Raw genomic sequence first — 21091 nt, 5'->3', positions numbered from 1 at the left:
TTTGCCAGGGAAGAGGAGGAGCTCAGTTTTTGCTATGTTGAGTTTGAGGTGGTGGTTGGACATCCAAGTGCCAATGTCTGTCAGGCAAGCCGAGATCCGTGATTCAACTTGAGTGTCAGAGGGGGGGAAGGAAAGGAACAGCTGGGTGTCGTCGGCATATGAGTGGTATGAAAAACCATGGGATGTGATGACGTGGTGGAGTGAAGTCATGTAGAGAAGGAAGAGAAAAGGACCAAGGACAGAACCCTGAGGGACACCTGTGGAAAGAGTGCAGGGGGTCGAAAGGGATCCTCTACAGGAGACCTGATAGGAGCGGTGGGAGAGATAGGAAGAGAACCAAGAGAGTGCAGAGCCAGTGATACCCAGGTCGGAGAGAGTAGCGAGGAGAATTTGATTCGATTGACGGTATCGAATGCAGCAGATAAGTCGAGAAGTATGAGAACTGAGGAGAGGGATGCAGCTTTGGCGGAATGAAGAGCCTGAGTGACAGAGAGGAGAGCAGTTTCATCATTCAAATCCCACCTCAAAACCCACCTGTTCAAACTGGCCTATTCACTGTAATCACTAACCCCCCCCCCCCCCCCCTCCCTCCCCCCATACTGGTCTTTAATTTTAATTTTCTTGTTTGTCGCTGCTTTTATGTGGAATGTTTTTTATATAGATTGTATGGTTTTATATGCAGAACTGTTTTTCAAGCACTGTAAGGTGACCTTGGGTGTCTTGAAAGGCACCTCCAAATAAAATGTATTATTATTATTATTATTATTATTATTATTATTATTATTATTATTATTATTATTATTATTATTATTATTCATGTACTGTTGTGCCACAAATTGCCTCCTTGGTAGACATTAAAGTTGTCCTACTCTACTCTTCTCTACTCTACTCTACTCTACTCTTCTCTACTATTCTACTCTTCTCTACTCTACTCTACTCTTCTCTACTCTAATCTACTCTACTCTTCTCTATTCTACTCTACTCTACTCTACTCTACTCTAATCTACTCTACTCTTCTCTATTCTACTCTACTCTTCTCTACTCTAATCTACTCTACTCTTCTCTATTCTACTCTACTCTACTCTACTCTACTCTTCTCTACTATTCTACTCTTCTCTACTCTTCTCTACTATTCTACTCTTATTCTCTTCTCTACTCTATTCTACTCTACTCATCATTCTCTACTCTACTCTTCTCTACTCTACTCTTCTCTACTCTACTAGTCTCTACTCTTCTCTACTCTACTCTTCTATACTACTCTTCTCTACTCTAGTCTACTCTACTCTAGTCTACTGGGAACCCCTGTCTTATACAGTGTAAAGGGAAATAGATTCTGAACATTAACCAACCACTGCTCTTCCTCTGGGGTGTATTTTAGTGATTTTCTGTAGTGACTTTCTAGTCAATACATTTGTATGTATAGCTTTACTCTTGTGGTTTTTTATATTTGATTTTGCTTCTTTTTGGGTATGTCCTTTTGGGTTGTGTTTTGGTGTTTTGGCCTGTGGACAGGTGTTGAAAATTAGCGTTCCGCTATATACACTTAACACTGTGTATCTGGTTACTGTACATACATGTATGTTACAGTACATCTCCAATGCTCTGTGATGTCCATATCAAATAAACGTAACCTAACCTAACCTACTCTTCTCTACTCTAGTCTTCTCTGCTCTTCTCTAGTCTACTCTTCTCTGCTCTCAACACCATCCCCCAGACAGCTAAATCACACATGGAGATTAGAGAGGTGGGTCCAGAAAGTGTCTGGTTCCAATCCCTAGATGGAGGGGAAACAAACAGACCTGAAAGAAACAACTCCTTTGAGGAACCCTTGAGCAAGGCACCATCACAAAGACATGTGCCTTGATTTCTTATTTGATTTCTGATGTGTATGTGTTTGTGTATGTGGCATTGTCTGCACATCCATGACCGTTCAACAACTCTGAGTTCATTGACAAATACCTATCTATTGAAATTCTGCCTCAGTAATCTGACTCATGAAACTGGAAAACTGCCCACACCGGCACCAGCCAGCTATGTCTTCAACAGGCGTGCAAACATCTGTAAGAACCAAGATCCGTATCAGTGGTGGTGAGTATACAGTATTTAAGGTAATAGCTTCCCCTGGCACAGGCCACCTGACAGAGCTAATTACGAGGAAGTCACGGCTGGGAGGTTTAGCATCCTGCCTGAGAAGCCTTAAACATAGACAAACAGGCTGTTTCCCCCCTGTTTTTTTTTTACTGTTTCCACCTTTTGTTTTTCCTCTCAAATCACTGTTCCGTTTGCTTAACCAGCCTAAATTCCCAATCGGAGACCTTCCTCATTAAGAGGATGGAAGTGTTGCGGTCTCCTCTTCCTCCTCCCCCCCCCCAGCATGGCAGCATGGGGAGCACTTGATTGACAGGTGCGACATTTATGACGTTGGTGTCTCTCCCAGGTGTTCCGTTTCTTCATTGGGGTGTGTACACACACACACACACACACACACACACACACACACATAGAGGACTGCCAGAAACAAATGCACACACACGGACACACGCGCGCGCGCGTGTGCATGCACACACACCGCCACAGGGCCATTGTCTGTTTACGTGTCCCAAAAGACAACCTGCAATAGTGAACTGTGAAACAGAGGCACACTAAAAATGCAATGGGGAGAGGGTTTGTGATGTGATGTTGACAAAGATTGTTACCATCACAGCTACAAATAGCCAGAACAGCTTGTTTCCATTATTCTCCTTTGAGTTTCCATCAGAGGTGTCGAGCTGTGTGAAGAAAGTGTGTTTGCATTTGCTGCAGCGGCAGGTGGAAGCTTTGAACAACAAGACCCATGTTGTTTGTGCTGCTGGCAGATCACCTTAAAAGTGAATAAATTCACTGAAACTGTCATTTACACACACACGCGCGCGCACACACACACACACACACACACACACACACACACACGACACACACAACACACTGTTTTTTACATTTTATTGACACAGAAATATATTACAGAAGTACAATTGAATACGATTGTTAGTGTATGTGTAATTATTTATCTTATGCCTTTTCCCTTCCATCCCCCAATCCTCTTGATACAACATTTCACTAGCAAGAACCACACTACCACCAGGAACGTTTAACCATTTATTTAAATGGATGAGCTCCGTCTCGGCAGAGTAAATGTGAGCTCCATCTCGGTGGAGTGAGAGATTTGTCACGGCGAATCGTGAGTGGTTTGGGGAGGTTTGGCGGGGTCCGGCCTACATTTGATCTCCGGTGAGTCCGGCAGACGATCGGCCTCATCAGACCCCTTTGCTTCTAGGTACCTATGCAAGAGATAGAACGAGGAGGAGGCGGAGAAAGAGAGGAGAGAGAAGAGCACAAAAGGGTGGGGGGGGGGGGAGGGGTGCACGAACAAGAGCCAAGAAGAGACAGTGGGTTAGGTGAGGTTATATAGGAAGTTGAGTATACCTGGGGAGGCGTGGCTGTGTGAACACCCGATTGATTGTGTGGTTCCACTCCTGAAACTCACTTTACAAGCTACCATTCAGAAAAACAGAAGTAGAATAAAATAAGATAATATATTGAGTGCCGTCTTGTCTGATGCTGCTGCTCTAGCGTGACATCTAGTGGGCAAAAAAAATGCATGTAGTGCCGTTAACCAAGTTGTTTTAGTTGGTTAAACTTAACCGCAGAGTTGAGCCCACCCCATGACTCATTAAGCCCCCCACACACACTGGTCTGTGGTAAAACAGCTCTGCACCTGCTGTGCCATAGTTCCTAGCAGTGCCTCCTGACTATGCCACCGTGCGCTGCACTCAAAGTTCAAATTCTTTAAACTTTGACCTACTTACCGCTGACCTTTCTCCACTCTGCCTCGCGGTGAAAGAAGAGAAGATCACTTATCATGTGAAGGCGGCTTTAGGTTATGCCCCCAGACCGGCTGTGTAACCAGGAAGTAGCGGTGGACTGAGACAAAAAGTGACGTTAACATTCAACAATTTTAGAGCCATTATTGTGAAACTACAACATTTTGAGCTGTGGACCATCGTTGATCATGCTGGACAGATGCTAGCATATGAGATGCATGCTAACATATGAGATGCTAGCATATGAGATGCTAACACGAACATTACCTGTTAAAAGTAGTGGCTTCTTGCAGTTTGTAGTTCATTTGAGTTGATTGGCATCTCGTGTCGACCTGTTAAACCTGTAGAATCCATAGTGTTAATTCAAATTACTTCCGTCCGCTGCATACAGTACAGGCACTGAATCTATAGGATGAATCAGCGTTACCCACGGGTTACCCGCAAAAAGTCCCCGTAAAGAAGTTAACGTTAGTTGGACGTTATGAAAGTACATTTCTGTCAGCGGAACAGTGATCATAAAGGCTGTGTGGATTATACTGAACATGTATTGGAAATATTTGTTAAGTCTACTTGTTGCTGTATGTATTGTCTGATAGAAGTGATGACCAGCTTGTTACTGAGCTAACATTAGCAGCTGCTAATACTAACGTTACAGGCGATGAGTCTCAGTCAGAAAGACTGCTATTCACCTCCTGTGTGAAACGGGGCCAGTTTGGTTTGGTTCAAAGTGAGCTGGTCTGGCCGGGCATGGGTTTACAAAATTGGACCCGTGCAGGACTCTGGTTCAATGGTCTGATGTATAATATATGTCATGTTAAAGTGTGTGTAACTGTGTGTAAGTGTAACTGTGTGAACTGTCGCAGTTTTTAAAATTAAGTGAATTTAGTAAAAAGCATGGCCTGCTAGTGCGAGACACTCAAGGCTGGCTCCATAGGGCAGTGGCGAACCGTGCCTATCAGAACCGGCTCTTCCATGCCATACCTGATTACTGGTAAAGCCATCCTTTAAACTTTAAAGGACTTTAAAGGACTAACTTGCTGATTTTCAACCCGCTTTGTATCATTACAATGTTGGTGCAGATGAGCAGCCTTTACCCTGTTGTCATGTTTCCCTGTGCTGAGAGCTCTGCAGTTTATTCCAGGGATTTCAGTGTTAGAATGTCCAGAATGACGCAAAGCGTGTTATTTTGGACGCGGAAGTGAACAGCTGTTCTGCTCGAGGGCGGCAGATTTTTTCTTTTTTTGTATGTGCACATTCACGAAGAATCACATCGAGAGCCTTAATGAGTTAATGAGGGTTAATGAGCCATACCAGCTGGCGGGGGTGGAGTTTCTGCAGGCAGACAAACGTGGATTTCTCGATGGAGAAAACATATACACAAGGTAAACACTGTCCTGCTTATATTAACAAGATTATAATGATACAAAGCAGGTTGAAAATCAGCAAAGCCTTCCTTTAAGGGGGCATAGTAGTGGGGAAACAGTTGGTAGGCAGAGAATCTACAGAGTTGTCCCATTTTTGTCCCAAAAAGACCCTCATAAGTTTCATCTAAAGAAAGGTGCTGTGGCGGATTGCTACTCTCCCTCTCAGATAGGATGCTATGATTGTTTATATATATTATATATCTATTCATATTTTGATGGCTGTCATTGAGAGAAAGGGGTTGGCTCAGGAAATGACGTCAAGGGCTGGTATTTAATGAGCCCGGAAACTGCGATTGCTCTCACTGAAATCTACGCAGAAGACGAGTCAGACAGACAGTCGCTCGCTCGTAGTCCCATTCTATTTTCTTTTTGTCACGTTATTCACCAGTGTGTGTGTTTAGTTGTATAATGCATCTAACTAAGCAGAAGTGGAGTTGCTGATCTCCACTCATTCTCAATTGCCTGGGCTGTTTGAGAGGAGCACCTCTCACCACTACACATGGGCCGGACTGCAATGGCTGCGCCAGGTGAGCAAACTTGCAATCTCTTTGATGACAGCTGTATTTCTTTCATGTTACAGAGTTTCTGTGCCATTTGTTTGCCCGTAGACTCGAGCTTATAAACCGAACCTGTAGTAGGTGTGAAATATAAGTTGTGAAAGGACAAGCCAACATCCAGTGTAAATACTTAAAGGAACACTCCGCCCATTTTCAACCAGCTTTGTATCATTAGAACATCAGTGGTATATCAGAAAACTGTAAACGGTTTTGAAGTCTGTCATTTAATTTGACAGTTATTGAGTGTTAAAGTGTGGACCAGTGACATCACTGGTCCACACTAACTCAAATTAATAACTCATTAACTCAAATCAACTCTCAATAACTGTCAAACTAGATGAATGATGAATAGTTTGACAGTTATTGAGAGTTGATTTGAATGTGCACATTCTCATCTGTGAAGGAGTCTGTGAATCCATCACACCACCAGGTTCCCTTCACACTCACGGCTGTTTTCTGAGCGCTTTTAAGTCTTTCCTCTGGCTGTCAGACCTCAAAACATACTGAATGACAGGCTCGATCGAACCCACAACCTCAAAACCTTCAGGTCCACTATGTGCCACTGGGTCTTTCAAGTTTTGAAGACTTCATCAGCGCTTTTCAACCCTATTTGGATTTTGGTTTTCAAAAGTGACCCCCTATCCAGAATTGAACCCAGTAAATATATTTATTTAAATAAAAGTGAGAAAAACTCTTTGGAATGGTACGACCCAGTGGCTTAGAGAGTTGGACAGCTACATGAAGCTGTATGCGTCGTGGGTTCAATTCTGGATAGGGGGTCACTTTTGAAAACCAAAATCCAAATAGGGTTGAAAAGCGCTGATGAAGTCTTCAAAACTTGAAAGACCCAGTGGCACATAGTGGACCTGAAGGTTTTGAGGTTGTGGGTTCGATCGAGCCTGTCATTCAGTATGTTTTGAGGTCTGACAGCCAGAGGAAAGACTTAAAAGCGCTCAGAAAACAGCCGTGAGTGTGAAGGGAACCTGGTGGTGTGATGGATTCACAGACTCCTTCACAGATGAGAATGTGCGGATCCTGGTTCGATTCCCGCTCCACTGCCAGTAACTGGATCAACCATTCCCACTGTGGTGGGGCAGTGTCCCCCCTGAACTTCCAGGGAGCTATAAGGAGGTGGAGGAAGCCCTGCCCAGCTGAAAGTTTACCTTACATTAAGTTGATGTTTTAAAAATGTTGGAAGTGCTTGTCATTGCATTATAGTACATAATATGTAAGGGATAATCAACGACTAGGTGTGCATTATACAATTTTAACGGACGACGTAGAGGCGAAGACATTGCCTCCGCGAAGTACGTTAAAATCGTATAATGCACACCTAGGAGTTGATTATCCCGCTTATACCATTGTCATTTGCCAACAATATAAAATAAAAAGCATTCACAAATTTTTGGTACAAGCTGTGCAGGTTGTGGAGTGGATGAATTTACAACATGTGATTAGACTTGAGCCGGACTACGTGTGCATTATACGGTTTTAACGCACATCTGCCGGCCAATCACAAACGAGTATTCATCCAGGCCATGGGTAGCATTATTAATGTGTAACACTGCCTTCAGAGCAGAGCACTATCCAAAGTGTACTCTATAATCAGTCCAAACGATGAATGAGTGACTTAAAGCCCCAATCAGTAAGATTTTTGACATTTTTTACTGAAATATAACAGCTTTTTAGTCACAGGACATGGTAGATTGACTTGGAATAGGGAGACCCTCGTCTTTATTTATCCCACACAGCCCTCCATTGGCCAGCACTGGGACTAAGCAGTTTGTCTGCCACGTCCCGTAGCAAGAAAAAAGAAAAAAGAAAAGCATGCGCGCATGCGCTGTACAGCGGAAGCGCTGTGTTCATGAAAACAAGGAAGTAACTCGATTCGGATTTGCTACGAAAATGTGGTTTCACGGAACTATGGATTATTATTTCATCACGTGGTGAGTACCCGATGTCACAACATGTACATAGAGCTTTCTGGCGCTGTGTTTTGTTGACTTTGACGGCGATATCGTTATCGATACTAATGCACGCAGAGGGCGCAGTTTCTCCAACAGTAAAACTGGGAAAACTTACTGAATGGGGCTTTAAATGTGGTATTCCTCCTGTCTATCACATACAGTAGTATCTGTGTGTCTGTAACTGCCTGTTACGAGCCAGTTTGTAACTGTTGTCTGTTATTTCTTCAGTATGTAGATGTTGTGTATTCCTTTAGCGGCCTATACTGTATTGCTCTGTAAGTGTGTTTCCCAGGTTAAAGACATTACAATTTAACAAGAACAGTCGGGGATTGAACCTACACTCAGATTGTCAGGTAGGGAAGGCTAAAGGAGCTGCTTATTCTGCTGAACTAGTTCTGAGCTTGCATGTGTTCACCTTCATCATCTTATCCCTATACAAGGCTTCACACTAACAACAAACATGAGTGAGAAGATCAGAACCAGCAACCTTCTGCACGATCAGCCACATAATCTCTGAGCTATTAGCCAAAGACTGATTCAGCTGATTCAGTGCTCAAACTAATGATTGGCTCATTTAGCTGGATTACAGCAAATGGTTAGCTTTCCCCTCTAAGCACTTGTCAAGATACACTAGTTTCACAAATTTAAGTTTGCAGTAAACACCAATCACGGTTGTAAAAGCTTGTATAGAAACCAATAGAAAGCCAGCCGTGAAGGGACTTGAACCCTCAGTCTTCTGATCCAAAGTCAGATGTAGCCGTATCCATTGTTGTCTCACTGGTTAAAAAGGTTATCTTCAGGTTTTTGTTAAGAACTAAGGTTGGAGCCTTGGTTGGAGAATCTGGTATTTGGAAAAGCATGCTGTCTGTATGTTTGTCTATGTGGTGGAGTGCTCCTTTAAATGTGTTGTTCCCTTGATGGCAGTGCACTCACAAACACACGCACACACGCACGCACGCACGCACGCACGCACGCACGCACGCACACACACACACACACACACACACACACACACACACACACACACACACACACACACACACACACACACACACAGACAGACAGACAGACAGACAGACAGACAGACAGACAGACAGACAGACAGACAGACACAGACAGACAGACAGACAGACACAGACAGACACAGTTGGTTTTTCCCATTTGTGTGTTTCCTTCCCCCCCCCCCGTGTTTTGTTGTGGTTCTCTCTGCCTGTCTGTGTCTGTCTGGGCAGGGCACTCTGTTCCTCCGCTGCTGGCTGCCAATCAACTTGCACACCTCTGAACTCATCAAGCCTCTACTGTTCAGTGTTCTGTATGTCAGTGGTTCTACTGTTCAGTGTTCTGTATGTCAGTGGTTCTCAAACCTCTTCACATCAAGGACCCCTAAACTGTCACTAATTACACCACGGACCCCATTTAATAAGATCTTGTCCCATGGACCCCCATCTCACAAGATTTTAGATTTTAGATATTTTATTACAGAAAGTGTATGAAACTCATGACCAAAAGTGTGTTAGTTACAGTGCAAATCGTTTTTTTCTGGGGAATGCCCTGGAACCCCCTTAAGGACCCCTGGGGGTCCCCGAACCCCACTTTGAGAACCACTGCTGTATGTCTGTGTCTGCGACCACATCAGCTGCGGTCTGAGATGGGTCATTGAATTAGTGCGCTGGAGAGAACATAGATGACTGGCTCTGTTGGGAAGCACATCATGTCATGTCACATCCCATGTCATGTCACATCACAACACGTCATGTCATGTCATGTCATGTCACAGCACAATACAAGAGGTTTTTGAATTGAATGGGGTCCATGGCAGTCATTAAACTTGCTCCAACTCTTATCCAGAGCAACTTAGTGGTGGGAGTTCAGCACCTTGCTCAAGGACTCTTGGGGACTTGGCTGTTGACGACACACATGGCCTGCCACAGGAATTCACACCTGTGACTTTCCAACCCCTCAGCCCCCTGCCACTCCTATGATAGACCACAACCCCTCAGCCCCCTGCCACTCCTATGATAGACCACAACAACAACGCTCTGTAAAAACTATTAGCTGTAAATACGAATTGGCATAGCTATTATTTTTCTACCAGGTTTATATTTACTGATTTTTCAGCATGTCAATCTTGTTATCATGGGAGTAGAATTCAAGGCATACAGAACATGGCAAGGACATCTCTTCTTGAATATGTAAACCCACAAGTATATTGACATAGCCTACATGTAAGGAGGCACACAGAAGGACACACATTCACAAGGACACACACTCACATGCATTTGTATTCCATTTAGTCTAACATGTACTGTAGGGGTGGGGGGGGGGGCACCATCCTCCTGTAAATGGTGCCATTTGTTCAATTTGCCTTCAGAATTATCGATCGTTCCTCTCCAACAAGAATGGATTCCCTGATGCAGGTGACTGACTCTTTCTTAGCTGTCTTGTATTTTTGAAGGTTGGATAGCTGGTGGGTTGTGGGTTGTTACATGGAGACAGAGAAGGGAATTCTCTCTCTCTCCCGCCTCCTCCCTCCCTCTTCATTGTTTCTGGCAGGTTTCTCCCATCAACATCTCCTCAGTATGGGGAGAGCAGTGTACCGCTGGGGGGGAGGTCAGGAGAGCGTAGGCTGTAGGGATTTTTGTAGCATTGTATGCCCAAGCAAAAATCAATGAGCAAAATGCGTTAAAATCAAAACGGGGAAAAGTGGTTTTCTGCCTGTCAGAGCCAAGTGATTCGCTGAATACAAGGTTTCACACACAATTACTGTAAGAGAATAGAGGAGCACATCAAGGGAGCTGGGATGGGAAATATCTTCAGACTGTTAGACCAAAATATCTACAGTATAGCCCGCTGTCCATGTTTGCAGAAACCTTACCAAAAATGAGAGGTTGATTTTCTCAAAGGGATTTTTGATGTCTTGCAATGTTTTGGCTTGGTCCCAGTGCTATGCTATGCACATTATTGAAAATTTCAGCTGACAATTCAAGAAAAAAGATGAGGGGGGGAATAGATTTTTTTAAAATAGCATGCTTGATAGATGTGCAATAATGCATATCTGAAGTCTGAACATTGACATAATCAATACTTGAAAAATATGAGGAAGATGCATAATATATTGTATGTATATTCAGAAATCGTTTGCAATCTCAAGTTTTCCCCCAGGGACTAATAAAGTATCCGTCTGTCTATCATCCATCCATCCATCATTTACTACAGGACCTTGTAGTAATTTGTGAAATTATCACCCATAAGGGCGTGTGTCCATGTGGCGTCTATTCCTGGCAGTTAAACGCTGGAAGTATGCTGGGGAGCGGAGATCCCAGCGCACAATATGCAAGGAAGTAGATTGAAAATAATGTTAGCTCAGCAGTGGCTAGCTTGATAGATGACAGCTAGCAAGCTAGTTAGTTTCTCCATATGATTAGTTGCCTGAAAAGGAGCGCTCAACACCTGTGCATTTCTGAAAAGTTCAGATATTTTCAGCTGGAACCGCTGGGAGCGGACACAAAAAAACGGCGGAGCACTCTAAAAAATGACGTCAGGCACAGCACACTTTCACTAAGCGGCCACAGACGCCTGCATACGCTCTCTCCTCATTGGAAATAACTGAAAAAAGACGCTATATCGACACAGGCCATACATGCTCAAAAACTCAACAGGTCAGATCCACATCTCTCAAAAGCACAACCACCCAATCTACACATTTGCAAAACATTCCTTTATTATAAATAAATCTCCTTTTTGTATAAAAAACTGGCATGCTTCAACCATGGCATTTTACAGGTTCACAACCCAAGGCTACAACCCAGTTAGCCAAGACAGCAGGAGGAAACACACTCATCTCAGTATGCAAGGCGATCCATCAGACAACGGTGAGACAAGAATGAAAAAATCGTCACGACCACAAAAATACTTACAAGTAGAGAATAACAACAAACATGTTCGAGTCTCATAGGTTTTCTCTTATTTTCTCTTTTTAAATATCTTTTAAAATGGTATCTGTTAAATGTCTTTCCCGCTCCCACTTCTGCCCTTTTTTATATAATGTCTACATGGTTTCATTTTTTCTTTTCTTTTATGATTTATTTTCTTTGTCTTTTTTTGGGTAGTTTTTTTCTCAATGTCGACCACAGTGTCATGTGGCATGTCACTTTTTTCAGGTTGTCTCTTTTTTTAACAGTTAAGTTCATGGTAGGACCGATGAGTTGTGAGCGGCAGGAAAGCAGGCACCACGATTGGCTGTTTGTGTGGTCCCACCTCTCTGGGGTCGTAGGTTTGATGCGGAACAATACAAAATGTCTCATGCTTGGTTTCCATTGGGGGCCCCTGTCTGTCCGTCGGCTCTTCAGCCAATCAGCTGAGAGTGATGGTTCCTTCTTTGGGATGGCCCTGCCCCGTGATATGCCTCCTTCTCCTGTCCAATCCCATGTCTCCATCTTCTCTGGTCCCTTCAGATGGCATGATTGCTGTAGCTGACATATGTCGTCTTAGTTGATGAAGCTGCGAAGAGAGAGAGAGAAAGAGAGAGAGGGAGAGAGAGAGAGGGAGAGAGTAAAGGAAGTTGGTGCATTGAGAGAGGGAGGGACGGAGAGAGAAAGAAGATGGGGAAAGAAAGGGAAGAGAGAGAGTACAGTTGAGAACAGATTTTGCCACAGACGGTCATGTAACAGTGTCACAGCCACAGTCCACTTTTTGTCAGACCCATTATGTCTCGCGTCCCCTCAAGCATTCCATGGTAAATGTCAATGTTTTTGCAGCAACCACAGGCCTCTAACTGCGCTATTGTTATACTCTGATGCCTTCATATAAGCCTTTTTTTTTTCATCTGCGTATCGCCATACTGCTGGAATAATGGGAAAAGGTCCTAAATGGGGAGAATCAAAGACATTATGTTTAGTGCATTCAATGTTAGCCCCCTCCCCCGACTCATGAAAAATGCCCAAAGCTCTTTATTGATATTTTCTGGGGAGCAGCAAAATGTCAGGTACTAAAAAAAGAAGAAGCAGTGACTTGCATTTTGCCTGTCACTGTCGCGTAAATAAATTGTACCCTGCTACATATAGTTTGGAACTGATTAATTTGCAAACTTTTGACAAAGTATAAACAACATGCTGAGACGACTAAGCGGTTTGGCTAATGACTAAATAAATGAACTGTGACCTGGTTCCTCCACTGATGCTAACAGAGTGCTGACAGGACAGCACAGTTGGCCTGTACAGGTCTGTAACCGAGGCCCATTATCCAGGCACCTGTACAGAAACACAGCATGGCTGCACACATACAGTGCTTATGTATTCCCAGACACATATTTCACACATGCAAAACAACACACACACACACACACACACACACACACACACACACACACACACACACACACACACACACACACACACACACACACACACACACACACAATCCTGTCATTTCATCTGCAGATTGCTGACATGGGAGAACTAGCTCAACAGAAAATAGAGCTTTGGCATGGATGTACTGTAAGCTGGTCTTCACTGTCACTGCAGAGAGAAAAGAATGTGCATTCAATATACCATACTATTTACATAAAAAATGGTCATTGTTGCTGAACTGAAATTAAGCTTCTACTTCATTAATGTAAAAGTAAAAACCTAAGCGATCTAAAGCATTATATATATATATATATATATATATATATATATATATATATATATATATATATATATATATATATATATATAATATATTAATTAATACACAGGACAAGATGTTACTATCCCTTGTGCCAAAATCCGAGGAAAAACACATTTAGAAGCCCAATCCAGAATAAAACAAGCTAACAGGCTAACAAACTAATAAACAAGACACAAATCACCAGTTACCTACCCTAGCCAACAGCAGTATGAAGCATGTCATTGGGGTTTTCAAGTGGGCACCTTCCTTCACCGACGTTTCGTTAAGTTAGGCCCACGACACCTCAAGAAGGCTTAACGGTGTAATCCAGCGTCCTGGAAACACCCCCCTCCATGCTACCACCGCACAACTGCATATTACCTCACTATCTAAGCCTAGCTATCCAGGTCGGTTCGGTATGACATTCCTAACTACACCACCACTGTCAATGATTCAGCCCTGTTGATGCGGACCGTCAATCATGACCAACAACAAACAATCAATCTTACCTTAGCGAGCTCCCCAGCTAGCATGTTTCCTCCTTAGCCACAGCCATTCACTTGCTCGTTCTGCTGCCTGAGACATGTTGCTAACCGCAAGTTTCAGGCTCCGTCCCCGAATGCCCAACTCAGTTAGTAAGGCAATAACGGACTTTGCCACAAAACCACGGCAGCCCACCTCTACAGGCCGCACTCGAGCCCTCCAACCTCGCTGCTCTGCCTCTGCTGCCATTTCAGCATACCTAGCTTTCTTGCGCTCATAAGCCTCCTCAACTCGATCTTCCCACGGGACTGTGAGTTCGATAAAATAAACTCTCTTCTCTACCTCAGACCACAGTAACAAGTCCGGACGTAGCCGGGTGCTAACTATATATGCTGGGATGACTAGCTGTTCATTCAAGTCAACCCTCATTTCCCAGGCTCCACCTACACTTAGCTGCCCTAACTTGTGCCTGACCTTAATTGGTCTAATCTTTTCTCCCTCACGTACAAATTTGATCTGTCTAGTCTCTTTGCTAGCAACTAGAGAATTTACTTCTAGCCGCTTTTCCTCAACTGCAGCTGCCAAACATTTCAACACCTGGTTGTGACGCCAGGTGTATCGCCCCTGCGAGAGACTGACCTTACACCCTGACAGTATATGCCTCAGTGTACATACACTAGAACACAACGGGCAGGCACCATCCTCGCCCAACCACTGATTTAAGTTCTGGGGAGATGGCAGCACATCATAAGTAGCCCCTAGAATAAATCTAATTCTGCTGGCCTCCATGCTCCACAACTCTCTCCACTTCAACTTTCTCTTCTCTACACTCTCCCAGTTCACCCACTGTCCTTGCTTTGCCTGCGACACTGCCTTAGTACATCTTACTGCCTCCTCTTGCCTATGTACTTCCTCAACTACCATCTTCCTCTTTTCTATTACTGATGCCTTGTTCCACACAGGTTTCCCTATGCACAACCCTAAGCCTCCACGCCCATGCTGCACCTGACCTATGATATCCCTGTGTCTAAGAGCTGACTGTGCTTGCTGTACTGCCTCCTTTGGGTTCCACTTCCTCCCTGTTTTAACTGTGGGCGCTACACTCCTAACCACTGGATCCTTTGACTGAGTCAGAGTCATTTCCAGTCTAACACACACACTTGAACTCCTCTGTCAGGCTAGATAATGGCAATTCCAATATGCCTTTCCCATATAAGGCTACACTGCTAAAGGTGCATTCACACCGAGATATTTATTTTTCGCTCTGTCGCTCAAGTCAACCCTTTGGAATCGCTCTGTCGCTCTGTTTAAATCGCTCATCAACAGGCACACGAAATGACGGACATGTGGGGGATATAACGTTACGCAATGTCATGCTGTTTGTCCACTACGAGCCACCGTCATTGTTTACAAGCTAAGCCTATCAGCGTGCTCCTAATGCGAGCTGCATACCGGTAGTACAGACTTCACTTCATGTCAGCTGTCAGCCTGTCAATGCGGTTTGTTGCCACACAATAAACCAGCGGTTTGTTCCAAGCCAGAGTGATCCTTGACTCGCTCTCACACGGCAGCCAATCAGCATTGAACAGCGAGCGACTGATGCCAGCGTATTTTTCGCTCGAGTTGGAATATTTCATCTTGAGCGACGAGCGTATTTTCTCCCTATCGCTCTGTCTCTGCCGCTCGGACGCCCAGCGATTATTCTCCCAGGCGAATATATGCTCAATCGCTCGTTTGCATTGACTTTGTATGTAAACTCGACGCCAGCGACAAACTTTAATAGGTCGGTGTGAATGCAGCTTTAGGCAGCGTGGGACTCCGAGCCATTTTCTAATGAATGAGTTAATCATCCTTTCTAGCTTTTCTACCTTTGAAAGGGGAACCTCATACACTGTCAGTGGCCACATCAACCGAGGCAACAATCCAAACTGCAAACACCACAACTTTAACTTTCCTGGGAGCCCTGACTTGTCTATACTTGAAATACCTTGAATCATTTCCTGCCTCACCTCCTCAAACTGTCCCTTATCACTGAGACTTGCATCATACCATCTTCCCAAACTCTTGACTGGTTTCTCTAACACTGTAGGCACCACCTCATCATTTATAACAAACTTCTTACCTACTACCCTCCCTTTAACTCATTGAGTGCCAGCCACTTTTGGAGAACGGACGCTCCCAGTGCCAGAGTTTCAGAGCGTTTTCAGTGATTTCTCGAGGCCCACAGAATATTGTGTGATATTACTCTGTAAACACTGAACACACACAAAGAACGATGAGACTCTATTCTATCATCTGCAAAAAAAAGTTTATTGATCCCATTTTCCGTTCTTTAGTTATGAGCCGGAGAAGATAGCTTGATTCATCCAAAAACAGTAATTTTTTCCTAGAAGCTGAGATAATTGGCCTTTTGTGAAATTAAACATTTCAAGCACATCACTGACTCTGAAGCTAATCTTTTCTAATGTAGTCACACCTCAAAAATAATTTCCTTCAATAAAACAGTTTAGGCCAGGGAATTTTGTTTGGCAGAATAATATTTTTAGCTGCAACCATATATATATGGTTATTTTAGCTGGCCCCTGCGTGCGTGCTGGTTGCAGCTTCTTGCTGCTGGTGGGCATCGGATATTCTGGCTTGCGTTTGCCAACCCTGTCCTGCTGCCTGGGTCTGTCTGGGTGTTGTGTGGCTGTGTGCTGCTCCCCCCCCCCCCCCCCCCCCCCCCCCGCCCCGCCTCGCCTCGCCTCAACTGCACACTCCTCCCTGTATGGGAGGTGGCTCTCTGCTGAGTTTGCTCTGACTGCACTGTGAAGGGTGCGCGGCGACATCCAGCTTTTTCCGCGTGTGTTTGTCACCGGCTACTACTGTATGCTTCCAGTTGAGAATAATAACGATGATCATGCGAATGGGCTGTCGCAGCAGTGGAGGACCTCAATTGTGGGAGCAGATTGGCTGCTGCCTGTTGCAGGCACATCTAACGTTAAAACGCTTCATGCATATCGATGCATACGGATGCGATGTGATTTCCGTTTCCTCAATGACTTATTCTCTGTTTTTCTCTGCCTTTCTGTTAACCTGGAGAGCACTGTCGCCACCTAAGGGTTCTGTAAAATAGGTTATAGACCTCCAATAGCTATAATATTTGTACAGGAGAGGCAGAAGGCTTTGATCGACGCCCCACCGTCAAAAAACGCAATTGACGAACATGTCCGTCCTTGGCACTCTACGTTACTAATTGAAATGACGAACATGTCCGTCCATGGCATTCAATGAGTTAATGATTGAAATACTCCTGGACTTACTTGGCTTCACTTTCATTCTAGCCCACTGCAGATTACTATTTAACTTATCCAACAATCTGCTAGTACATGGAGTGGTTGACGTCATAGTCGTCATGTCATCCATGTATGCCCTAATTGGAGGGAGCCGCAGCCCTCCCTGCAGCCTTTCTCCACCCACTACCCATTTTGAAGCCCTAATAATGATCTCCATTGCCATGGTAAAAGCTAATGGGGAAATTGTACACCCTGCCATAATGCCTATCTCCAGCTGCTGCCAAGCTGTAGTGTACTCTGCTGTGGTAAAGCAGAGTTGAATATCTAAGAAGTAGGCTTTAACTAAGCTCTTTATACTACCTGGCACTCTAAAGAAATCAAAGGCCTCCCATAACAGACTATGCGGCACTGACCCGAAAGCATTAGCCAGGTCCAAGAATACTACATGCAGGTCTCTCTTCTCACGCCTAGCTGACTGGATTTGGTGCCAGATCATGCTGGTGTGCTCTAAGCACCCGGAGAAGCCGGGAATTCCAGCCTTTTGCACCGAAGTATCTATTAGCCTATTCTTTTCTAGATAACTAGACAGCCTCTGTGCCACAACACTAAAGAAATATATATATATATTATATATATATAATATATAATAGTTTGTTTGATTGTCTTTTGCTGCCATGCAATAAAATAAAAATATCAGTGTACCAGGATAGCGGGGGATGAGATCAATTAAAGCACGCTAACAGTTAGAGACACCATTATATTAATGAAACTTCCATGTCTTCAATGTTCAGTCTTGACCTCCCCATATGTATGCGTATTTTGATACATGTAACAGTATATTATAAGTATATAAAAGGTGCATTTTATATGTTTAAAAATAAAACCTTAGTGACTGTTCACACAGGACCTGTGTTTTTGAAAAGCCAGCGCCTTTCTGCAATTAATTCTCTAAGGACACGCTAGGAGCGCTCCTCTTTCAAGGACCGCACCTGGCGTTTAAGCGCTCTTGGCGGCTAGTGTTTTTGGGCGGAGCGCTCTGGGCGTCTCAAGCTGAAAAAAGTTGAACATTTGGAGGAAATTGCGCGCTGCTCGTCAGTCACTCTTACCCCTTCTCCTGCCAGGGGGATCTTCAAACTCCGCTGCTGCCAGAGTGGACATTGCTAGGTAGGATATCTGGATCTGGTTGCGTTCATGATGCGTTGATTTCACGTTTATTATACACAACGTTTGTGAACGATACGTGCAGCAAAACCGCAAAATGTCAACACCAAATCCAAGCAGTGTCAAGTCAGTCAGTATAAAACGGAAACTTCCGGGTACAACCTTCGCAACAATGGCAATTAAATAAAGTAAATGCACGTGTAATGTTTTTGTGTGTGTGATCCGAAAGATACAGAACAGAGATAAACTGGAAGAATATCTGTTGGCTTCTAAAAGTAAATTTTAACCCGTAGTGAGTCGACTGTTCTGTTTTTTTGTTTACAAAGTAATAAATAATTGATTTTATTTTGAAGGTAAAAACGTCTAGCTTCCTGTATTCTGTATATTTCTAGTAGGATTGATGCATTTTAGGACTGAACTCTCGCCACATCAGACTTGAGGAAATCGATGCATCTGGCCGTGAGTTAGGGTTGTTTAATTAATTAGCGTTATGCGCAAACGGTTATATGCGCGGACGTTAGTGGGCAATTATCGCCCATTATGTAGGCTATTTTAGCAACTTGTTATCAGACTCTGCATGTCTGCTAGTTTGTTGAATGTGATTCACTTTGTGCCATTAAGGGGCCCTTTACACGAGGACAGTTTCTGGAAGAAACGACACAATAGCGTTTCCTTCACACCTTCTCCCTGTTTACATGAGCACTGTTGAATTTTGAAAACGCCGTAATGTACATGCCAGGTCGCTAGGTGGCAGTGTGATGGTCAACGGGGTGTTGCTCGTCGCTCCACAACTTGGAGAGTGCTGGGTCAGCCTATAAATACTTCCGCGACTTCCTTTTAAAACACTTCTCTCACAGCAGCGGTAAACTTTGAACAGAATTACTGCCAGTATTATCTGGTTCTGCCACGTAAGCACCCGCAACATCAACGAGAGCACAACCGTAAGATCCATGTCTGCTTCTCTTCGTGTTGTTTTCCTGACTGAAGTTGTTGTGTAACTCGCGCACGGCTATGACGTAATCGCGTGTGCCGCGTGTGCAGGCACGTCAGAGTTCCTGAAATGAGCCTTGTCAAAGCGATTACATGGAGCGCTCAGTGGGGAGCGTCACCAAGAATTCCACACTGGAGGGTGGTTTCAAAATGTGTTGTTTCCTAATCGCAAATTCGCCGTCGCCGTCTAAAAGGGAGGCACTAAGACAAAATAATTCCCCGTCACCATAGGAAACCGTCCTTGTGTAAAGTGCCCCTAAGGCTGTAGCCTAGACCAGTGGTTCCCAACCTTTTTTGTATTATGTACCCCTTGAGCTGTTTTGCCATGCTGTTAGAACCCCCTCACTCATGCGTGTACTTTGTACCGTAAGGAAACTGTGGCTGTGGTGGATCTGTGGATGCACGAGTAGCCTAAATCCATACAAAATGTATATGTCACTGAACGGCCAGTGTTTGGGCGTGGCCTCTTTTTCCTTTTGTCAGTGAGCTTCCCTAAACCTGAATCTGGAGTGACAACAACTGGACGTTTGAGCCATTTATCTGTGGTCGATGCTACTGTAGCTAGTTGATTTGCGCGGTTTGACATGTGTGAACGTGACCTCTTCACAGAGTAGCCTAGTGTAAGTTGACACCTACCGGAAATAAATGTATTCCCCAATCTTTCCAAGTACCCCCTACAAGCTGCTCAAGTACCCCTAGGGGTACACATACCCCTGGTTGGGAAACACTGGCCTAGACTGCTGTCTTTCATGCATGAAGTGCAGCTGTGTGGTCAGTCAGTCGTCATGCCACAATTCCCCCCAACCCCGCCCCCTCTCTACTTTACACCCGGAGGTGCTCCACATGTATGAAAGCAACATGCCTCATGTCTGAAAGGGTACACTTCACATATCCCCCGGGTCAGGCTCAGGGGAACCAACCCTGACCTGATCCGGAGTTCATGTCTGAAAGTGGCTATAGAGTGCTCTTGCTCACTATTGCCATGCTATCAGATAAATAAGACTTCTTCACCATATGCATTCAATTACAATTATGCATTTAGGTTAATAAAGGTATTTACATGTACGGGTAAATGATAATAAAATGGATTATGTGTGGAGTTATAAAACTGGAGTGTGCTTTTACTCTTTGTTGGTTCAGCCTTGACCTGTACAGTACAGTACAGGTATTTAAGCACTGTTATACTGTGCAATTGTGTAATAAAAATCGACGATGTATGATATAGTTTATTATATGTATAGTTATAAAATCTCAGTGTGCTCTTACTCACTGTTGGTCTCCATGCTCTCACACAGCTCAGTCTTCACCTCTCCATTGGGCCGGTCTCCTCCCTTCTGGGACAGTTTGCCCGACATGGTGGCAGCTGTCACGATGGCCTGTGTTATAACACATTAACATTCAGAAGTCTCTAGGAACTTCAAATGGGTCTCAAATGTGTATGCAAGAAAAGTGTATAGCTGTTGGTGGAAGTCTGGAAAAAGTTTGGAAAATGAATTTGATAATTTCCTGTTGTTGAAAGGCTTTGGGGTGAGATTAAAATCCTAGGAAAGTATGAAAATAGTATGTGTTCACTTTAATACTATTAAATGTATTATTCTCATTAAAACATTTAAACTATAGAGCGATTTGGCCCAGTTGACAGGCATTTAATCAGGATACTGTACATCATGTTAAATGCTGGCCCAAAATATCAAGTCCAATTAAGATCTGGAATTTTGTAATGGA

At 44.0% G+C, this 21091-nt stretch overlaps 1 protein-coding gene across 2 annotated transcripts in view; it reads right to left on the bottom strand.

Moving 5' to 3' along the window:
• Nucleotides 1–12249: 12249 nt before the first annotated feature.
• The window catches only part of grm8a (glutamate receptor, metabotropic 8a), a gene marked incomplete at both ends in the record, with an annotated part of 1167224 nt that continues 1158382 nt past the window's right edge, over nt 12250–21091 (bottom strand). Inside the window, 2 exons of one of the 2 annotated variants that reach the window (XM_083656991.1) lie at nt 12250–12308; nt 20633–20742. In XM_083656991.1, the coding sequence (XP_083513117.1) occupies nt 12296–12308; nt 20633–20742 (123 nt within the window). The remainder of the gene's footprint in view (nt 12309–20632; nt 20743–21091) is intronic. The other variant, XM_083656990.1, reaches the window with a different exon arrangement.

This window comes from Poromitra crassiceps (genome assembly GCF_964638095.1).
Source record: "Poromitra crassiceps genome assembly, chromosome: 2".
NCBI lineage: Eukaryota > Metazoa > Chordata > Actinopteri > Beryciformes > Melamphaidae > Poromitra > Poromitra crassiceps.
This window is presented reverse-complemented; position numbering and strand designations above follow the sequence as displayed.